This window comes from Sylvia atricapilla, chromosome 1, assembly GCF_009819655.1.
Source record: "Sylvia atricapilla isolate bSylAtr1 chromosome 1, bSylAtr1.pri, whole genome shotgun sequence".
NCBI classification, from domain to species: Eukaryota; Metazoa; Chordata; class Aves; order Passeriformes; family Sylviidae; genus Sylvia; species Sylvia atricapilla.
This window is the reverse complement of record NC_089140.1, coordinates 9,609,916-9,630,736: the sequence shown is the minus strand read 5'-3', so window position 1 is coordinate 9,630,736 and position 20,821 is coordinate 9,609,916. Positions and strand designations below refer to the sequence as shown.

Below are 20,821 nucleotides of genomic sequence, written 5' to 3'. Positions count from 1 at the left end.
TCTCTCTGTTGCAGTTTTGTGGAAAGACACCATCATTTCAGGCTTCTGGCAGAATTTCATTTAGTGACAAATCCTGCACGTAGTTTTTCCAGTGCCCTGTTAGTTCTGCTGCAGAGAACCAGCTGGCGTTCTCCAAATTAAGCTAAACTAAGAGAATTATGCATTGCTTAAAGTGCTGAAAAGAAATTAAATTGTTAAGCTATTTTTTGAATATGGAAAGTTTTTAGATTTGGTGCTTCATAAAAGATTCATCAGCTGGCAGTCATTTGCTTGCTCCCTTTTTCTCCACAGGACTTTTCAGTTAGTTGTGACGGCAATATCGCTGTAACTTCTGTCAGAACCACACCTTAGGGAGTCCTGTTCTTCTCCAGCAAATCATGATGGCATGGCAGTGCCCAAAATAGAGAACAACAACCCCTTGTTGATTTGCTGGACTGTGACTGGGGGGCTCCCTCCTGCCTGAAGAAATTCTTTGCCTCCTTTCCTCTCACTGCTGCCTGTGTATCTGCTGTCAGTGTTATTTCTATACTTTTGCAGGTATAAGGATTTTTTTCTGTGTTGCCTTTCAAAAAATTGTTCTTAGGTTGTAAGTGTATCTGTTGCTAGTCAGATTATGTTTGGAAACCAAGTGCAGACTTGAAACAACTTTATTGAAAGGAATGTTGGGGTGATGGCAGGGGGAGACAGAATGCTGAAAAAAAAAAAAAGAAGAAAACAAAACCCACGTTTCTCCCTGATACCTGTAGACTAAGATTAGAGTGTGTGTCACTGCTGGGTGCTGCTGGAACAGGAAACGAAGCTCTGTGGTGGGCAAACGGAACAAACTTTATCTGCAAGGAGAACTTACCTTCAAATCCCAAACAGTGAAAGCTTAATTATGCCAGGAGTTTGAAGGCTCATATTCCTTCCAAAACATTTAATGGCTTAAGATTTATTTGCAAAGCTTTTCTAATAATCCTGTAAAGTGCTTAGCTGTAGTAATGTTTTTTAATTTCTGAGCTTCAGCTTCAAATGGAAGAGGATTTGTCTTTAACATTTCTGGAATTGGTCTTTGTCTTTATTCCTGTACATTAAGTGGATGAGAGAATTTCTGATATTATATGGACTAATTATATTTCTTGTCTAAATGACCACTTTTAGTAGCACAGATTTTAGGTTTTTTGTGTAATTGTTTTTCCATGGCTCATGCTGTAAGGACTGATGATGGAATGAATGGGTAAGCTTGTTTTTTAGCAGAGGTGTGTAATAATCAAAATATTGACGGTGAGGTTGTACCATGGGCCCTGTTTGTGTTTCATATGCTGTGTTGCAACCTTTTGAAATGCATTTTAGTCACATCAACGGAAAGTGTCACTTCTCAGTGGCATCTCTTAGGTTGTTGTTGGTTTTCTTTTGGGCTGTGGCAGTTAAAACAGAAACAACTGTGATAAACATTTCAGTCCAGTGCAGGAGATGTTTCTCAATGTTGAATTTCAACATGCATTGTGTTGCTCAATGCATTTGTTCAGTGAAGTCTCCTTAGAAGACAGCACAGAACTTGCTGTGTTAATTGCTGTATGCAATACACTGAACAAAAAATTAAAATGCAAATTGAAATGCAAATATTTTGTCATTTGCTATTTAATCTGAAAACATTGTGTAAAAATATTAAATACAGGATGCAGGTATGAACACCTCAGGATATGGACTGCATTTGGAAGGTATTTTTGGTGTCCATTTGCTTCTATTTTGCCTATGAATCAAGAGAAAATAAACCATATAATAAACTAGGTTCTTTGTCTTAAAACAGTATAAAATCACTTCTTGAAGTCTGATAGACTGCATAGATTTTTAAAGCGTCTCATAGTGTACAGACAAACTTTGTGATTAGAACTAGAGAATTAGTCTGAATACTCAAATTGTGGTTAGTCTTATCAGCTACTACCAAGCTACTTGTTTGCTATAGTACCTAAATATCTGTGGGTTTGCGTGATTGAGGAAGTAATAGCAAACTAAAATTCTTTACACGAGGTTGGACTTTTCATCCTGGTTCAATTAGTTATTTCTTAACTTTTTTTTTTTTTTTTCCAGATTTAAGATGAGGAGGAGATTTGAGAACATACACTAATTATTTGCACAATTAATTTTCAAAGAAGAATGTACCAAAATTATCTTAGTATTCCTGAATGTAAATGTTTTGTGTTCTAGCTCACAGTTTGTTTTTGTAGAACTATACAACTAAAGCTTATGTACCAATTTATTACAGATTATTTTCAACAAGGTTTTTTTTTTGCATTTGGAAATTAAAAATCTCATAGCTTTAAGTTGATAATCATGTAGAAAATAGAATTACAGCATCTCAAAAGAATTAAAAGACTGCTCTATATACAGTATAGGTTGTAGCTAAGAACTTATTCTCTTCCAAAAGGTATTACTGCCATTTTGCCTTGCTAGTATTCCATAAATAGATGAGCATTCACCTTTTCTCACTAAAATAATCCTGCTAGTACTCTAATAGAAAGTGGGCAAAACTAGTTGTAAATGAGGTACTTAAAAAAAGATGTTTAAAACAAAGTGGTCCTGTAGCCAGTGATAAGCTTTGTGCTTTCACCTAAAGAAGGAATCAATCAATAAAATCAGCAATCCCTACAGAACTGCTGAAGAGTTCTTTCACTCTAGATTCTTACAGTCTGGTTTCATGCATAACAAATGTATATGAGCAGGTAAATGGCATAGTCTGAATTTAGTTTCCCTCACATTGCATGATGCTGTAGACAGGGGACATCTGGCACAGGAACTCTGACTTTCTAGAGAAACTACTGGATGGAATTATTCCATGACAGGGAAAGATGGGAATTTTCTGCCACAAAGAAGATGACTCCTACCCCATCTGCAAATTTGCAGCTGTGTTAGAGATGTGGGGTCAGTGTAGCAGAGGAGGGTCTGGGAGCATCCAAGCCAGCAGAGCCTGGACTGCACTGAAGCATCAGGAGAAAGGGGGAAGTGGTATCTACTGAGAGACTCCTGGTCCCATGTGCCATCCTGACCTGTTTTCTCATAAGGTTTGCATTGCCTGGACCTCAGATTCAGCTTGTTGTCAACTGTTAAAGCTTGTCTGGCCTCAGACTATTACCCATTGCTGCTCTCTCTGTGGGGATCAATACCACTTCCAGAGGAACCTGGAAAGCATGAAATGTGACTCCAGCATGGCTGTGGAGGCAGTTCAGGGGCACAGGGGCTCAAGTGGTGATCTCAGTCCTGCTGGAAAGATTCAAGAGACAAAAAGAAGATTGGGAGTAGGCAGGAGGCAGTCATGAACAGGAAATCATGGTTAACCAAGCCAATAGCCATCTGTGATCAGAAGGCTGGCTCGGATGAGGGAAGAACTATGGATACAGCTTAGCTTGACTTCAGTAAAGCTTTTGACACTGTCTTCTGCAACATCCTCATAGGTAAACTGCTAAGTACAGAGCAAATAAATGGACAGGTTGGTTGAAAAGTGGCTAAACTCTTGAGGCTCAGTGAGTTGTGGTCAGCAACCTGACGTTTAGCTGGAGGACAGTCAGTAGTGGCTTACCCTGGGGGAAATACTGGAACTGACACAAATTCATGGCTCTCCTGGATAGTGGGGCAGAGTGTCCTCTCAGCAAGTTTGCTTGCTTAAAACTGGAAGGAGTCCTTGATACACCTGATAGGTGTACTGCTGTTTAGAGGAGCTTTGATAAGCTGGCGAAATGTGCCGGCAGGAATCTCACAAAGTTTAACAAACAGAAATGTAAAGTCTTGCACCTAGAAAGGAGTAACCCTGTCTCCCAGGACAGGCTGGGAGCTGACTGGCTGGAAAGCAGCTTTACTGAAGAAGATACAGGCTGTTCAGTTGGACAGAAAGAGGAAGGGAAGTCAGAAATGTGCACTTACGGCAAAGAAGGCAAACAGCATCCTGGGCTGCATTAGGAGAATTGTTGCCAGCTGGTTGAGGAAGATTTTTCCTTTCTCCAGAGCACTGGTGAGGTACATCTGGAGTGCAGTGTGGGGTTCCCCAGTAAAACAGACAGGGATATGCTGGAATAAGTCCAGTAAAGGGCCACAAAAATAATGAAGGTACTGGGTATCTCTCATGACATCATGCTCCAGTCCCTTAATCATATTGATGACTCCAGGATAGCCTGAACCCTGTTTGTAGCACAGGCATGGTGCTAGCTCCTGTAGATTGTTGCAGTATGTCCCATGATATGTCTTGCCTTTTGTTCTGGAATATCTGGTTATTACATCTTCCTTTTTTCATTGAAAGGATAATGATTTTCTTTTTTCTGCTTAATTGTTTGTTACAGTAAGGCCTGGTAATATTGTTCATAGGTAACATTGTTGTTAAAATATTTGCCATCATTACAAAAGTATATTGAGTAACAGTGCTCCCTATATGAGTAAATCTATTATGTGTTATCTTTCCTGGAAGTATTCACAAAGGAAATCACTAATTAAACTATTAATAGATCCTTTGTAAAAGAATGACACGTGCTATTTTTAAAAAAGAAAGTGGAGGTAGGGTAATGATTCCTGCCTGTTTGTGAAAATATACATTTGTTCTTGTAGAGATTTGTTGTTTAGTTTTAGCATTTAGCTGAACTCCCACAATTACTTAGATTGGGTGAGTTGGATTTGGAAACATGGTAGTAACTGGGTGAGTTTTGATTTGTTTGTTGCTTAAATATTCTGTTAGCTAATGTGAAGTTAATAGAAATCATTCAATGAAGAGAGAACTAAAGGATCTCAGGTCTGTTGGTTTTGTTATCTAGATTAGAATATTATAGGATCAAAAGGTATGTTTTAAATTAGTTTTTAATGCCAGCAAATTCTGAAACAGGATAAGTACCTTTATGTGGCATAATATTCTGCAAAGATTTTCAGTGAAGAAAGTATGCATGATCTAGCAATCACTTATCCCTTTTAATTATTTCTGAGGATTTTTCTCACTTTGATACTTAATGTTCTTGATAACTTTTCTTCTTTATCAGTGATAGAATGAACTTGTGCTTTGAAAACTGCCTCTTATGTTTGCAAGCTGTTATCATGTTTCCCTGCCACCTTCTTAATCCAAATTCTTCATTCTTTCTGTTGGTTATGTCTTCTACATCTCTTATTTTCCTTGTCTCACGTGGGATTCTTTGCCAGTCTATTATAATTTGCAAATTCATGTTAATGACTGTTCATCTATAACAGGTGTATGGTGACTTCAGAAATATTTCTCGAGAAAATAGGACCATGTTTCATTATTCTGTATGGGTTGTACAGAGTAGATCCTGTGTATTTGTGTATATTGGGGAGTGTGTATTTATATGGATGGTGGAAGAGTTGATAAGAGAATGGTGAAACTTTTTATAACTTTTAAAAATGTGTATAAAGATTCTTAAGAATGGAAGAGGGTTGGTTTTTTTGTTGCTTGTTTAAGAAAATCCTGGAAACTGGCTAATTCTCCACTGATCAGAATCTATAACAATTGTGTTTATTTCTTGTTATGAATTCTAAGCTGCTTCTCTTTTTTTTCCATCCTTTTCCCCTCCCTTCCCCCTTTTCCCTGTAATTCACAGCTTTTGGAAATTAACTGGACTGGACTGACCAATCTTCTGGATGTTCCAGGACTGAAGTGAGTAAACAAAAAGCAGTGTTTGATATATCTGCACCACAGTAAAGCCCAGAAAATCTCAAGACCATCAGCTGAGTAGTTTCTACGTTAGATGACTCTGAGCAGTTCTCTTTTAATGTAGAATTATATGAAATTGCTCAATTTGCCTAAGGTAGTGATTTCACCACGAGTCAAAGTTATGCCAAAAGTATATCTAGTAGGTCTTGTTAAAAATACTTCGAAAATATAATTTTAATGTACTTCTTCTAGTGTTCTCAGCCTTTCCAGATTTCCAGAATCTTGTGAATTTCCTACCTGCCATCTTCTATGACAGCAGGAAGACAAAGAGCCTTCCTTTTACGCCAGTGGGTTCATAACATCTTGATTCTTGGCTTTCTATGCCAATCCATCTTTATTTGCTTGTGTAAAGGTAGTTAGAAATACCTTAAGACTATAAAAATTAACTAAAGTTTCTAATATCTTCAAGTGCTTGCTTTTAAAGCTTTCAGTTTATTATGTGAAGATCAAGTGGAGTAGAAAAAATATTGACTGCATATAGCTATAAAATAGCTTAGCTTACTCAGAGCTCTTCCTAATACCACATGATATAATCTCAAATTAAAAAGCATCAATAAAGGTGCAAATCAGGCTGCTTTGAATCATTATAAACCTGATAAAGTTAAATCTGTGAATATATTAATATTTATCAGGTTTTAATATTTACCCAGGGGCTTTTTAATACGGAGACAATGGCCAAGGAGATAATGGAGAATCTGATACACGCTTGGATTTTGTGACTACCCATTTTATTAGATTCCTATTCTCAAGAGTTGGCTGACTCCAGAATTATTTTTTATTATTTCAAAGCAGGAGTTTGAATTTAGGTATTAAATTAATCCCTTAGTAATCAATTGCATGACTGAAGTGAATTTTGCTTTCCTTAGACACGTGAAGCCATTGCATGGAATCCCAGCTGAACAGTTTGAAATTAGAACTTGCTTTAAGTAGGTTAATGGCTGCAAGAATTGCTCATGTTTCAAACCTGCTCAAGACTGTCTCTGAGGAAAGAGGTTTTCTTGATGGGGGAGAGAAAATGGCTTCCAAAATACAGCTTCTGAGTAATAATTCACTGTTTTGATATAACATAACTACATTTACATTTAGTACTTAACTTTACTAGGCTCCTGAGACTCACATCCTGCTACATATTTGCCTGACTGCAAACACAAAACCTCAGATGTAAACAAAGTCTCACGGAATATCTCAAGTTTATGGTTTCCAGAGCAACCAAACTTGGCCACATATGCACAAACCAGTGCCATGTAGAGTGGTATAGTTTCTATAGTAACTGTAACTGAGGTGACTCATGCTCTGCCTTGCCAAGAGGTTTCTTCAGTGCCGTATTTGTTTTCCTTATCTGTATAGATAAGTTGTGTATTTTGGTCTGACAGCTTGACATATTGTAGTTGCTATAGACAATGATGAACAAGAGATCGCTGCCACCACAGGTACCTTTTTAGTCCTACAGCTGTTGTCTGCACACTATTTGCTTATTTGTACTCTGTTTGTAAATGTCCTCTACTAATTGAATTTCAGCATTAGCTGCTGAAAGCTTCCCTGTCAGCTGTTAACAATTTTTATTGCTTTTCCTGTATGACTTCACAAGAAGAAGACACAAGTAATTCATATTCCATCATTAGTGTAGCTTGTGAAGAAGAGGAATTAAAATCTCCATGAGAGGGAGGAGCCAGGCTGTGAGAATACTCAAGTGCTTTCAGGAGGGGATGTGGATGATGGGAAGATGCTGGGGTTGCTTGAGATACAGTCAGGAATATGCTGTCTCTGCAATATGAATAAAGACAGCACAGGAAAAATAAAAAGCTGATAAAAATTGATAAAAATTAAGTAGAGCTAAGTAGAGAGCAATACAAAAGAGTAAGCAACTAACAATTATTTTTCAGTAATGAAATTGAGGTTTTGAAGACAATCTAATAAACTATATGAAACATTGCACACTTCTTTAATTTTTTTGAACTGAAACAATAATTGTATGCAGAACCATTGACTCTAAAGTTTTATGATCTTAGGAAGCTGGTTTTTAATGATGCATCAACATAAGGGTTTATATTAATGCACCTTTCTCTGCTGCTTGCAGTGGTTTGTCTCTGTTTTCCATAGATCAGACCACTTAACTTAGATAACAAAAAATGCAAGAGATTTTAATTTTTGCCTTGTATTCATGAAGAATACTTTGCATCCAAGAGCACCCCAGCTGGCTGATAGTAGATGAGATTTCAGCAGCTTGAAAGCATCATGTTGTTTTAGAATTCATTTAATTCATTGGTTGCATACAATCTTCGCTGTTCTTTTTCAGCTTACTGTATTTAAACTTACGATATCTGCTACCTTCTAGAGTCCAGTTTCTCTCTGTAAAACTTGGTGAAACTTCATAAATGCTGCCTCATTTTTCTCAGGTGTTTTAGTGAAATTCAAGGAATAATGTTGGGATAAAATTGTGGGACTTACCTTTGGAATCAGAGTTGGGATTTGGTTCTGGCATAAAGAATTGCGAGTCCTCCCAGTGCTTGCCTTGTGTTTCTTTTACTTATTTAAGCAGATTTGCTGTGGCTCCATTTGAACATCAGTCTCCAAACCTTATGCTAGTCTAGAGCACGTCTATTTATGCCTGTGATCACATAGTCTTTGATCTTAAGGAAATAGTAGAGAAGAGCAGGGCAGCCTTTCTTTCAAGGCAGCTCTGGTACCATTGCTTTCCTTGCACTGCTCCTTTGCTTTCTGTGACCTAGGTCACTTGGTTTTCTCCATTAGTCATCTGATCTTAAGGGACTGAGCATAAAGGCAGAGCTTTTTCTTCTTGCCAAGTAGGGACACTAACAAAAGCAGGAACAAAAAAGCTTACCGGATCTGTAGAGTTTTGTCATTAGACATGTATTTTCAAAAGTGTGATTATTGCTTGTGTAGTTACTATCACCTCAGCTTGGTTCTGGTTTTTCTTTTCCTGTTAATTTTAAAACTGGTTGGGATGTTTATCTTCAATTTTTTGTCAGCTCTTAACAAAATAAATAATTTTATTTTCTTGGCTCGTTTCAGAGAGTTTAGCATACATAAATTGAAAATTAGATGTTTGGCAAAATGAAACTTAAAAGTTTGAAAAGCAGTATGTTTAAATAATGGCTAAATGAAGCCACTCTTCAGATAACATGATTATCTTGTAGTATTTGTCTTAAAAGTTACTAAAACTGTGAATTTCTAGGGTTCACATAGAAGGAAAATCTTTATAAATGTGATTGGATAAGCTTTGCACGAGGAGAGGGGAGTGAAGACGTTAGTTCATGTGCATTAGTTCATGGAAGCGGAGAGAAAACTCTTTTCCTTTGAGCAGTGTCTTAACATTATCCACTGTTTTCTTCTTTCCAACCAGAGGCTTGGACAGACCTATCCATTGATTTTAATGCAGCCTTGAGCTCTTTCAGTTCCTGTTGTTCTGAGTACCATTAAAAAGTCAGCCATGTTCCATCATGTATTGTAGTGATCTGGATTTACAGTGGAAGTGGGCAGCCAAGAGGATTCAGGCTGTTCAGGTTGCAAATCTCTGGCATGAAAATCAGTGTGCATTTCTAGATTGTATTTAATGGGTTCATTCTGTTGCCCATCTCTAGCATAATGTTAATTGCTCACCACTACATTTTCTGTCCAAATGAAACTGTAACACGTATCTCATTTCACTGCAGCCTTTGTTTTTTTATATTCTAGCTCCTGAGTCAGAGCTATTCCCAGCTTCAGATTCAGTCTTAGAAAAACTTTATGAGGTTCAAGTTTACAAGTGCTTCAGCTAAAAAATGTTCAAAGTAATCAAACATTATCTGCATCTTGATTTCATAAAGACTGTAAAAAGGGAATCATGGAGTGTATTTAGGAGGAGAAACTGCAGCTCCACCAACTTTAGGGAGAATGCACTTCAGAGTACCTGAAGTATTGTTGTAATTACCACTCTGAACCTTTGTACATCCTCCTGAGACATCCTGGGTACTTGTGTTCCCTGTTCTGCCTTTTTCCTGTGGAGGCAATGTGTGTAACCACTGCTGTTCTGACAATGATTTGTTGTCAGTTCAGACCTGAGCTGGGTGACCTTGTAGCTTAGGAAATCATTCTCTTCTCTGTGGAGGGGTGTGGAGTTGGGTTTTTATATGATTCATTACCAGTGTGGTTGCACTGCCACTCCCTTTTCAGTGAACAAAACCTGTTTTGCTTCCCTAGGCTACATTTTACTCAGCCATGAGCTTGTGTTCTGTGTGTGTGTGGTTTAAGTGATCGTGCTCCCAGCTCAAGAGGAGAACTGGTTTCATAACAATATAGGAATGGGTAGCCAAACTTCCAAGGACAGAGAAATGATTACTGAAATACAAAAGGAAATAAACAGCTAACATCTGCTTGGTTATATGCATTAAAGGCAAAAGAACTTATGCCATAGCCTTTTACCCAGGCTGGTTTTAAAAGGCAGAGGGGAGGGGGAAATTTTGCTGTGGCAGGGAAATGGTAACTTTACGCTCATCCCTGCGGTTTCTGCTGTTCCCTGTCAGCTGCTTCCACCTGGTGGCCGTTTGGGCAAGAATCATTTAAGGTTAGAAACCAGATGTGTTTTCTGCTCCCTCAGAAATATTTTCTCCATTAAGTTTGTTAAGCAGAAAAAGGTTGTTTTTTTTTTTTTTTGTAACTGAGGATTCTTTTCTCCAACAGTGGCTTATCAGATACAATAATATTGGATATAATATCCAACTACTTGGTCCTTCCAAATAGAATTACAGTCCCCCTTGTCAGTGAGGTGCAGATCGCTCAGTTGCGGTTCCCTATACCAAAGGTAAGCAAGTTCCTCTTCACAGTAATCACTGGGCATTTCATTTCTTCTGCAGAAACTGTTCAAGATAATCTGCGTGAATTTCAAAATACAGTTACTGCACTGGTACAAGGTGCTGTGGATTCAGTCACTGATAATAACTGATTTAATTTATAAACAATTTCTGTGAAGTTGATATTTCAAAAGAGTGCCAAGAAAGATTGATTGATTGATTCTGTTTTGTTGGAATCTTAAACACCTTATTTTTAAAGATTGCTACAACCTAGTTTAACTGTATAGCTTAAAAATAAAGTAGCATGTTTTTATATTATCATGGAAAATTGCTATTAGCGTGGTTCACTAATTTGTTGCTATTTTTTGCTACTCATTTCCAGAAACCTGGTATTTCTAGATGTAACTGGAATATTTCTGATGGTTGATGACAGTTTTTCTTTTCAGGAGTCTCTTGAGTGCTAGGTCTGTTAAGTGTGTGGATCATCACTGACATCTTCTATTTACAGTATGTCCAAAATAAGTTTCATATTAAGGAAATGGCAGTGGAAATTATAAAACATCTGTTGTGTAAATTGTGATGACATGGAAGCTTTCAGATTACTGTACAAACTCATCTTTTTTTCAGGGTGTTCTAAGGATACACTTTATTGAAGCTCAGGACCTGGAGGGGAAAGATACTTACTTAAAAGGGCTTGTCAAAGGAAAGTCAGATCCTTATGGAATCATCCGTGTGGGCAACCAAATTTTCCAGAGCAAGGTCATCAAAGAAAATCTCAATCCAAAATGGAATGAAGTTTATGAGGTATAACCAATGAAAATACCATGCTGTACGTTCTTCTTTACAGAAGAAACAAAAGAAGAAATATCCTCTTTCTTTTGTTAAAGAGGTTATTTTGGGGTGTTCTTAAGGAGCTTCTTGATGTCTCCCTCTTGAAGCCCAAAGTTCTGTAACAAAACAAGTTCTCTCTTGATTTATTTACTTTTTTTTTTCTGTTTTTCTTTCTTTTTTTCTTCCCCTAGACTGAGCATCAGTAATTCTGGAAAAGTAAATTGGGCTTTTAGAGCCAACATTGACAAATTTTATCTGAAAAGCTCTTTTCAGATAAATTGCTCTAGTCATTAAATTGCAATTTTTAAAATCATTTGCTTACTGATGTATTTTATTATACTAAGGTACTGCAGCTCAGAGTTTCACTGTTATTATGCCATTTAACCAAGCCAGTCAGTTTTACTGATAATGCCCTCTCACTGAACTTGCAGGCCTTAGTGTATGAACATCCAGGACAAGAGCTAGAGATTGAGCTCTTTGATGAAGATCCAGATAAAGATGACTTCCTGGGAAGGTAAATGTTATGGAGAATATGTTTGTAGGTATTGGAAAGAGATGAAATATTGTAATTTTTCTTCAATTATTATTTTTATTTTATTGCAGTTGTTCTGCTAATTGTATTTATAATGTATTTATTGTATTTACTAACTACCAGTTATCTTGGTAGTAAGTAATTCCCTAACTACTTCATGTATGTAAATACATTTATATGAAAACTTGCTTGGGTGTGTATATACACATCTGTATGTTTACATCTTTTTTTAAAAAAAAACAGGTAAGTTTTGTGGGTACTCAGAATTGTGCCCTAGCTTCTTTAATGAGCTAGCACTAAGTCTTAATTCTTTCTTCAGGCAAAGTTAATATAGTTTTATAACTCTGTATCTGCTTCATCTTCATAGCGTCTAAAGGACTGTCTCGGGTTTATTTTCCTCTTCCAAGCTGATCTTAACTATTTGATTAAAGAAAGCATTTTGCTGTAATGCTTTGGCAAACATGACTCACTCTTTGACTCCATAGGCCATTGGTGTTTTCCCATAAACATTTCAAAGTTTTAGCCAGCTTCTGTCTGGTATTTGTCACCTTTATTTCTTGGAGAGTTTTGGAACTTCCTATTGTTGCTTTCCATACAGAGCAGAGCTCGCTTAGCTTTCCAACTCCTCCTCTCTTATCAGGAGCAACAGTACCTACTTCTCATTAAAATAAAGAAGTAGGTAGTGCAAAGGCTTCCTTTTCTTTGCACTTCCCTAATCTTGCACTGGTGATGGTGGGAGGAAGTGACATAATGTGTACATCAGTGCAAATCAAATACAAAAGCCAGATAAATGTTCATGCACTGGCATGCAGTTATTTGCTCTGTTTCATTTTTAGCAGATTCATTCCCTGCTATATTTTGAGCTTGTGTGAACTAGAACTCTCCCAGACACTGCCAAAGCATGAATTTGGTTGTAGCATGTGTCCAGGTGCTGTTTCCAGTAGGTAGTTTGGATGTGCTCTCTGTTTTGGCTCAGATATATGAGTTATGTTGTGCCAGTTGCCCTCATATCTGCACTGTGGGCTCCAGTGTAGGCATTTTTCTGGTACCCTGCACTCACTTTGCTCAGCCATTTCAATCCCTCCTTCTTTTCTTAGGTGCTAAAAGAATAGTATTCTGCTCTTTTGATCTCAGTGAATACTCAGCAAGCATTGGGTGGTGCTTGGGTTCTGTGCTAGATCTTTTGTTTCTTGGCTAAAATACTACTTTGTTTTCTCCATTTTTCTAGTTTGATGATTGATTTAATTGAAGTTGAAAAGGAGCGTCTTCTAGATGAGGTAAGCAAATTCAGTAAGTTTTGGTTTAAAAACACCCAAATGTTGTACAAGTAGTTGTTCTTGCATTATTTTTTTCCTGGGCATAGTTCCTATATGTGCAAGAATAACCTTAATGCTGTAGAAATAGATGCCCTGTTGATCAGTACAGTGGTTTAAGAGACATCTACGCTGGTGAAATCTGAAAAATGATAACATTCTTTGTTGGTCTTAGGATTTAAAGGTTACTCCTGTGCAAATGCAAGAAGCAGTAACAGATATTTGGTGAGAAGGCGTTTTTGCAAGAGTGGAGTAATTGCAGTTAATTGCTGGGCAGAGTAAATTTTGTCCTATATGTAAGAGAGATTTTATAGGAGCACTGTGCAGGGTTTGTTTTCCCAGAACATTTTTACAGAACTTTAAGAATTTTCTTGGTATTTTAAAGATGCTTTTATTGTATAACCAAGATGTTTGTCCGAAGTGGTTTTATCATTTTGTGTTGTAATACTTCCTGTAAAATATGACACTTCAATGGATCTGATCTTTTCAGGTTATGTAGACTTCAGCTCTGAGAGATTCTTAGTAGACTTTAGTGCTTCCTAAATGTTCTGACGAAACAATTGCAATCTTATATTTGTTTGCCAGATTATTTCACCTTGCTTTGCTTAATTTTCAGTGGTTTACTTTGGATGAAGTGTCCAAAGGGAAGTTGCATTTAAAACTGGAATGGCTCACATTGATGCCAACTGCTGACAATCTAGACAAGGTATTAAAGGAACACGTTGCTTTCATTCTAATCTTAATTGTTTTGTGGTTATCTTTTTTATTTGTTAAGTATGTAGCCAGTTCTCTAGCTGCTGTGAATTTGCAGAAACTTGTAACTTTATTTCAAGCTGTCTGTCTTTAGAAATCTTAAACCAGTCAATAGTTTAAATCACGTTTTCAAATTTTTTTGTGGTTCTCTCCTTTTCTCTTAATGCTACTGTTTGAGAATATCTGCTAACATCTTATTAATCTGACAGATAAAGCTGGATATGATATTACAGTCTGTCCAATCTAAGAAAAATAAGTAGGAAATGGTGTGCAGATTTCCATGCAAATGGTTTTGAAATGTCTGTATGAGTCTTGAAAACTTACATTTTATGCTTCATGCTGTGAATTTGTGAATATTTGCTTTTTGGTGTGGGGTTTTTTGTTTGTTTGTTTGTTTGTGGTGTTTTTTTTTTTTTTGGTTTTTGTTTTTGTTTTTGTTTTGTTTTGTTTTGTTTTGTTTTGTTTTTGTTTTTTTTTTTTCTGAAATAGTAATACTTGGTTTCCAGAAAGGCTTACAGTGTGTTTTTGTTTTAGGTGCTAACAAGCATTAGAGCTGATAAAGACCAAGCTAATGATGGGCTTTCATCTGCATTGCTTATACTGTATTTGGACTCAGCAAGGAATCTGCCTGTAAGTTATATTCTCATGGATACCCTTTTGTCACAGAATCTCTTGGGTACTCCCAGCATGTCCTGCTTGGTAGTGTGACACACTGCTTTACTAACACACATTGTGCCATCTTCTCTATAATTCCTCTTCTTCCAAGAGTGTGATGTAAGGTCCACTTTTTTAGTAGCATAGCATCATAGCTACATATTTAATAAAACATTACTCTTTAATCAGTGTGGGTTTTCTTTAAAGAATGCTCCTTTCCTGGACTTGAAAGGCTGCATGTTTTTTTTACACCATGTTTTCCAAAAATTGTTTGGGATTAGCATGAGGATTTTTAAGGAACTAACTGGGAAAAAAAACCCACTTCCATGAGTTCAGGTAAACTTGCTTGCTTTGGCTTAGGGTATTGCTGGACATTTGAAAGTATTGAAGTCCTCATCATGAAATTAGTACTGTGCAGTTGATGTTACAGTGCCAGAATACTGTCAGATTGTTTTGTGCAGGATGATTTATTTGCTTGTGCAAAACATAGAAATAAATCAAGTTCTCTCAGTCTATGGATTTATCTTATGGGACTGTGAAATAACTTGTTTTGGAGTTTATTTCAGGTTAATAAAGTACTGTTCCTGGTTGTAATTGACAGCAGTAATAAAGTTAACCCTACCATAAAGAGATAGGTGAAGCTTAACCGAGTTTTGCTGGTTTTCAGCATTGCTTTAGATAGGAGGTTCTGGGAGTGATGACTAAAATATTAATCAGACAATACAAGTTTTCAAGCTTTGGATCTTTTTGCATGCCGTTTGCAGATTTGTCTGCAGAAATTTAAGTTAAAATTAAATTAAATCGGAGTGTAACAAATGAAACCTTAGTTGCCCAGACAATCTACATTACTGACTAGTGATTTCATGTCTGTTCCAGGGTGTTTAGAACAGAGTTTGCAACTAGTATTCCTAAGCTGCTTTAAAAGCTAAAAAGACTCATTTGGGATAGATCCTCACATTACCTTTTTAACCTCACTGTATATTGAATTCAGGCAAAATCTGTAACTTAGCAAAAAAAAAAAAATTAGAATAACTATACTACAGAGTAAGCAGTAACAGAACAGAATAGAGTAGAATTATGGTGTGCTTAGCATGAGTTTCAGAGTACTGCAACAGACAGAAAAATTCTGTCTGCCATCTGTTTTGTGTATTAGATTCAATTATTAGATTCAAATACAATTCAATATGTATTTTCTTGTTCAGCTACTGAATTATACTGGAACAGCTACAGATTTAATATGTTTGGTAAAATACACTAAAGTCTCTTATTTAAAGTAAATGGTATGAAGTTCTCTCATATACCAGTTCCAGTCTTTTTCATACTGTTCTGATTCTCCATGTTACATTCTCCATCAAATACTCTGAGGCTTTGTCACAAATTAATTTTTTTGTTTTAAACAAACATTCTCTAACATTGTTTCTCTCCTTTGGAAAGATTAGGTTGCAAGTCTTGAGTTCTGCCTTATTTTGCAGACAGTATTTTAATTTCAGTGCATTTAATCAGCAGATCTCTAAACTCTAGGGCACAAAAAGAGGGTGTTCATTACATAAAGATGACCAGTTAGGAAATTTGGGAACAGCATCCCGAATTTCCTATTGCTGCACCTGATATTTTGTCTACAGTACAAGAATTGCCTGGGTGGGTTGAGAATGATGGTCGTAGTGTGGGACCTGTTTAATCCTCTTACTTCTTTCTTCCTCTACCAGCCCAGAAAAGCAGTTCCAACAAATTACTCAATATTTAACTTCAAGTCATTTTCTTTCCAGTATTGTAAAGAATAGAAAGTAGTAATAGAAAGTAATGTGGAACAACTGCAAATTCCATGTACAAGTTTACTACAGTAGAATAATATGCTACTGTGTTAAACCAAATTTTCCAAAACCAGAGACCAAAAGGCTTCACAGTTATGTCAGATAGGGGAAGAGAACTGAAAAGGTTCCTGTACATTCTAGAAAGACAATGTTATGGAGCTTCTACATGAATTGCAGTTAATTGTAGTAAATAGACCTTTAGGATTCTAATATGGAGCAACATTTACAAAACTAAACATGAAATTTGCTGGTTTCTTATGTTTTACTCAAATTCAGTGTTAGGGTTTGTGTACAGCAATAGGAAATTAATCTCTTGGATTGCTTGTATTTATGGAGAAGAGAAAATTCAAGGAGAATGAAGGATTAAAATTACACTGACCCTTATTAGTAGTTTAAAGACTTTTGTGCACAACTTTAATGTTACAGTGAAATGTTTTCTACATGAATAATTACTTTTTATTACCTTGAAAACTGCCTTAAGTGAACGCTTACCTCGGGTACATTTTAGATCATGCCTTCAGCTTTGTTTTGTTCAAGTTACAGTGTTGAGTTACCCCAGCACAGGCCTTTCTTTTGCACAGGTGCATCATAGTTTGAGTTTCTGGCACATTGGGATGATTTATCTGGAAGAGAAATAGAAATGGTGTAGAAGGCTTTTCTCTAAGTTATTAAACAGTAGTTGGATCTGCCATATAAGTCTGAACTACCAAGAGTGAGCCTGAAAAGTGGGTTAATATATTTGAATAATTAATAAAAAATAAGATTCAAAAAACCACCTTGCTGTGGTACAGAAGGTCATTTAATGGATGAAACTATTTGTAATGACAAATATTTACGTTTTTGTTTACCTGCTGTTTTCTCTGGAATCCTTTGACTATTTTCCTTAACTTTTCTGTGTAGTAAAGCTGCTTATGCATTCATTCTGCCACAATCCCATCACTCTGCTTTCTCCTTCCATTTCCATCTTCCTAAGAGTATCTACGAGGGAAACTTTGGGTGTGGATACTTAAAAGAGAGGAGAGCATCGGGACTAGTCTTTTGTGAAAACACTACCTCACTCTATAGAGCACTATTTGTGAGTTCTCTGGTGTTGTTTGTATTGTACCTTTCCTCTGCCAGAGTGTGGATTAGTGCTACTAAAGCCACTCACTCTAGTGGAATGAGAGCATGCAATTTGTTTTCCTGCATGGTTTCAACAAGTGTGCATTGTTTTTGTGCTATTTTTATTGCATTTTAAAGGCTACTTAAATTTCATTGATCAGCATATCATTGGGTAAGTAATTAACCTTTTATGATAAAAACCCAATAAAAGTTTATTGTAAAAGCTCTTTACATTTAACTTAAATTGCTGATTCATGGAGAAATAAAATGCATACTGTACTAGCACACTGTGTGCTGGTTAATTGTTGGCTTTTATTGCAAAGAAATCAAAATAATAAATATTGTGACCAACATTCCCATAGTTTCTTTAAAAGGTGACACACTCAATGTTTGTAAGAACTTGGAACCTCTCCACCCTGGTTCAGGTTGCATTAAAAATGGGTGCAGTTCATTGTGCTTCCCAAACTATAAATTCCCTTGTAAATTCTATCTCACTCCATGATGCTCCTTGTTTTGCAAATTCCCAAGCTCTTTTTCTTTTTTTCAAATTAGTCTGTAGTTGGGAGAATCCAGGCTAGGGTGAACTACCAAGTAATACTTTTTGCTTCAATTTAATGTTACAAAATTATTAAAAACTGATGAGCCTCTGAATATCTTACACTTAAATCTGGAAGTACAACCTTGGTATCTTCAAAAAGACTGAGAATCTATTCAGAATAAGAATTGTTTTGCCAGAGAGAGGTGGGTTTGTCTTTGGAGACTGTGCAGATAAATTTGTTACTGCCTGGCTACAGTAGAATCCTTGATTTTAAAACACCTTTACAAAGCCCAGCAAAACCCTTTCTGTTAGTTTCTCTATAGAGGTTAATTTTAAAGTATTTAAAAAGTTATAACCATTCTAAAATCTTGTTAAAAACTAATGAGAGAGAAAGACAATTTATAACCTAGGTTGCATCATTTTGGTGTTAAAATTGTTAAGGAGTTGCTGTTTCTTTTAGTTATACAAATATCAGATACATCTTTAATTATTATTTTTTAAAAAGATCAAAATGCTGGATTAAGGGTGTAGCACTGATTTTTTGTGGATCTGGCATCTTTGCAATAGGACAGGTTGTCTATGTAGAACAACATCTGTTTAGAAATTGGACACAACTTTCCAAATCCCTGAATTGATTTGTGACTCAGAGTGGAACAGTAACCAGTCTGAGACAGCTGGGTCTGGATTCCTTTCTGCAGCACTCCGAGCTGCCTGGCTCTGCAGTTTCCTGGATGCGGATCTTGCTGCAAGCAGGAGGAGGAGGGTTGTGGCTGGAGGCCAGGAGAGGAGAGATCTGTAGTAAAGAGGATAAAAACAGCTTCAGCAGCCCTAGAACTGCACTTGTTCCCAGGGCATCCTTAACCACGGGAGGTTATACAGACATTCACACCTGCAAGCTCAGACTGTAACTAGCATGTAACATGAGTTACTGAGGAAGTGTTAGAAAGGGAGCTCACTTTCTGTGGGGAGAGGGAAATCCTGAGTGCTCTCTGTTCCTTTCTAGATACTTTATTGACAGCTGTAAATCTAGATTTGTGACACCAAGACATTTACCCATCTCAATCTGGTTTAGCTGAATTAAGGTGTAAGAATAGTGTTAGTTTAATTTCCAAAAGTAACAGTAGTTTTATGATAATCAATAGTTTATAACAATTTTGTAGTCTTTATAATATATAAATTATCCATACTTAAAATTAGCTTACAGGTGGTAACTGTCTCCTGGTTATCAGACAGACACTCATAGATACCCCAAGCAACACTTAGTGAGTCTAAAGAAGTAATGAGTCATATGCTAAAGCATATTGAATCAGGAGCTGGCTGAATAACAAACCAGTTTGTTACATGTATAATTTATGGGTTTGTTATTAGGATTTACTGCAAATGTCACTGGCTGTTAGAGAATTCCACTGTGTCATTATCAGTACATTTTTTGGATAACCCGTCCTCTTTTCCTGTAACTGCAGAGACACTCAGAACCCTACCAAGACTATTTTGTCACCCAAAGCAAGACCTTCCCTTTTTACATTGGACACCCACTTTTCTCCTCTGAGTCTCCTTCTTCCCAGCCTTTCAGCCACCATCTTCATGGACGTGCAGCTTCTTCCCTTGAAACCTGAAGCCTGGCTTAAACATATTTGCCCCAGCTGATGTCCCTCTTGGCCTATCCTGCTATGATTCCAGAGGAATTGAGATATGTTCACTATCCAGGAGTCAGTGGTTGCCTGCCTTTATGTATGATCACATAGGTTTGGTTTTGACTTCTAAAATTCTTTGAAATAATAATATAGGAGGGGAAAGATTTGTATTGAATATGCAGGTGCAAATGGGAAGGAAAAAAAGTCCAGTAAGTTGAGTGGCAGTTTAGGATTCAAAATTATCTTGGTGAGTTGTAGATGCCACCTGACAAATTCAGATACTTCTCTGTAGAGGGCAGTCATTGCATCTTCATAAATGTGAGATGGAAATAGAAAGAAAGAGATTTGAAAAGATATCTGGCTGCAGAAAGAGGTTTATAGTTGTGCTGTGTCATATTGTTATGAAAGAAAACACTGTACTTCATGTAGAAAAGAGGAATGCAGCCTGTGAGATGTATGGCCTAATCCTTTTGTTTTACTTAGCCATTACCAAGGCCCTGATCCTGGCTGTAGCAATAGAAGGTCTGGAGCACAGCACTGATGATGATGAGACAGTAACCATGGCTAGCAGAGGAAGGGAGTTCAGCCTTAGGAAATAAATTGTGGAACCACAGAAAGGTTTGGGTGGAAGGGGCCTTAAAGATCATCTTCCAACCCTTCTGCCGTGGGCAGGGACGCCCTGCACTAGAGCAGGTTACTCCAAAGCCCTATTCAACCTGGCCTTGAACATTTCCAGGGATGGGGAATCCACAACTGCTGCAAACAAAGGGACACTTTTATCTTTGTCAAAAACCAGGGAGCAGTGCTTCAGTGCTGAAGCAAAGAAAGAAACGTACCTGTCGAGCATTTAAAAATTTCCTAATGGAGAACAGTTAAGCCTTAGTTTCAGTGAGGGATAGTTAGTTTCAGTTAATTTCAACTAGGGATAGTGTGCAGTCTCCATCTTTGAAGGTCTGTAAATACAGTACTGAGTTCCTAATGTATCAGATAAATAACTGCAGACAATTCCTTGATTTTATTTTAAGAAAGATAATGTTCAAGAAAAATACTCCACAAAAGTGGTCAAACCTTATTTCTGGTTCTCTCAGTTTAGGAGTTGGACTTAATGTTTCTTGTGGATTGCTTCCAGCTCAAAATATTCTGTGATTTTGTGCTGGATATTGTATGGACATTCTGAAATAGAA

The 20,821-nt window shown here is 36.9% G+C and overlaps 1 protein-coding gene across 1 annotated transcript in view; it reads left to right on the top strand.

Moving 5' to 3' along the window:
- Positions 1-20,821, top strand: part of ESYT2 (extended synaptotagmin 2) — an 81,362-nt gene that overhangs the window by 45,940 nt on the left and 14,601 nt on the right. Inside the window, 7 exon segments of the mRNA XM_066314658.1 lie at positions 5,568-5,623; positions 10,361-10,481; positions 11,098-11,274; positions 11,733-11,815; positions 13,062-13,110; positions 13,763-13,852; positions 14,434-14,529. Coding sequence (XP_066170755.1) covers positions 5,568-5,623; positions 10,361-10,481; positions 11,098-11,274; positions 11,733-11,815; positions 13,062-13,110; positions 13,763-13,852; positions 14,434-14,529 — 672 coding nt within the window.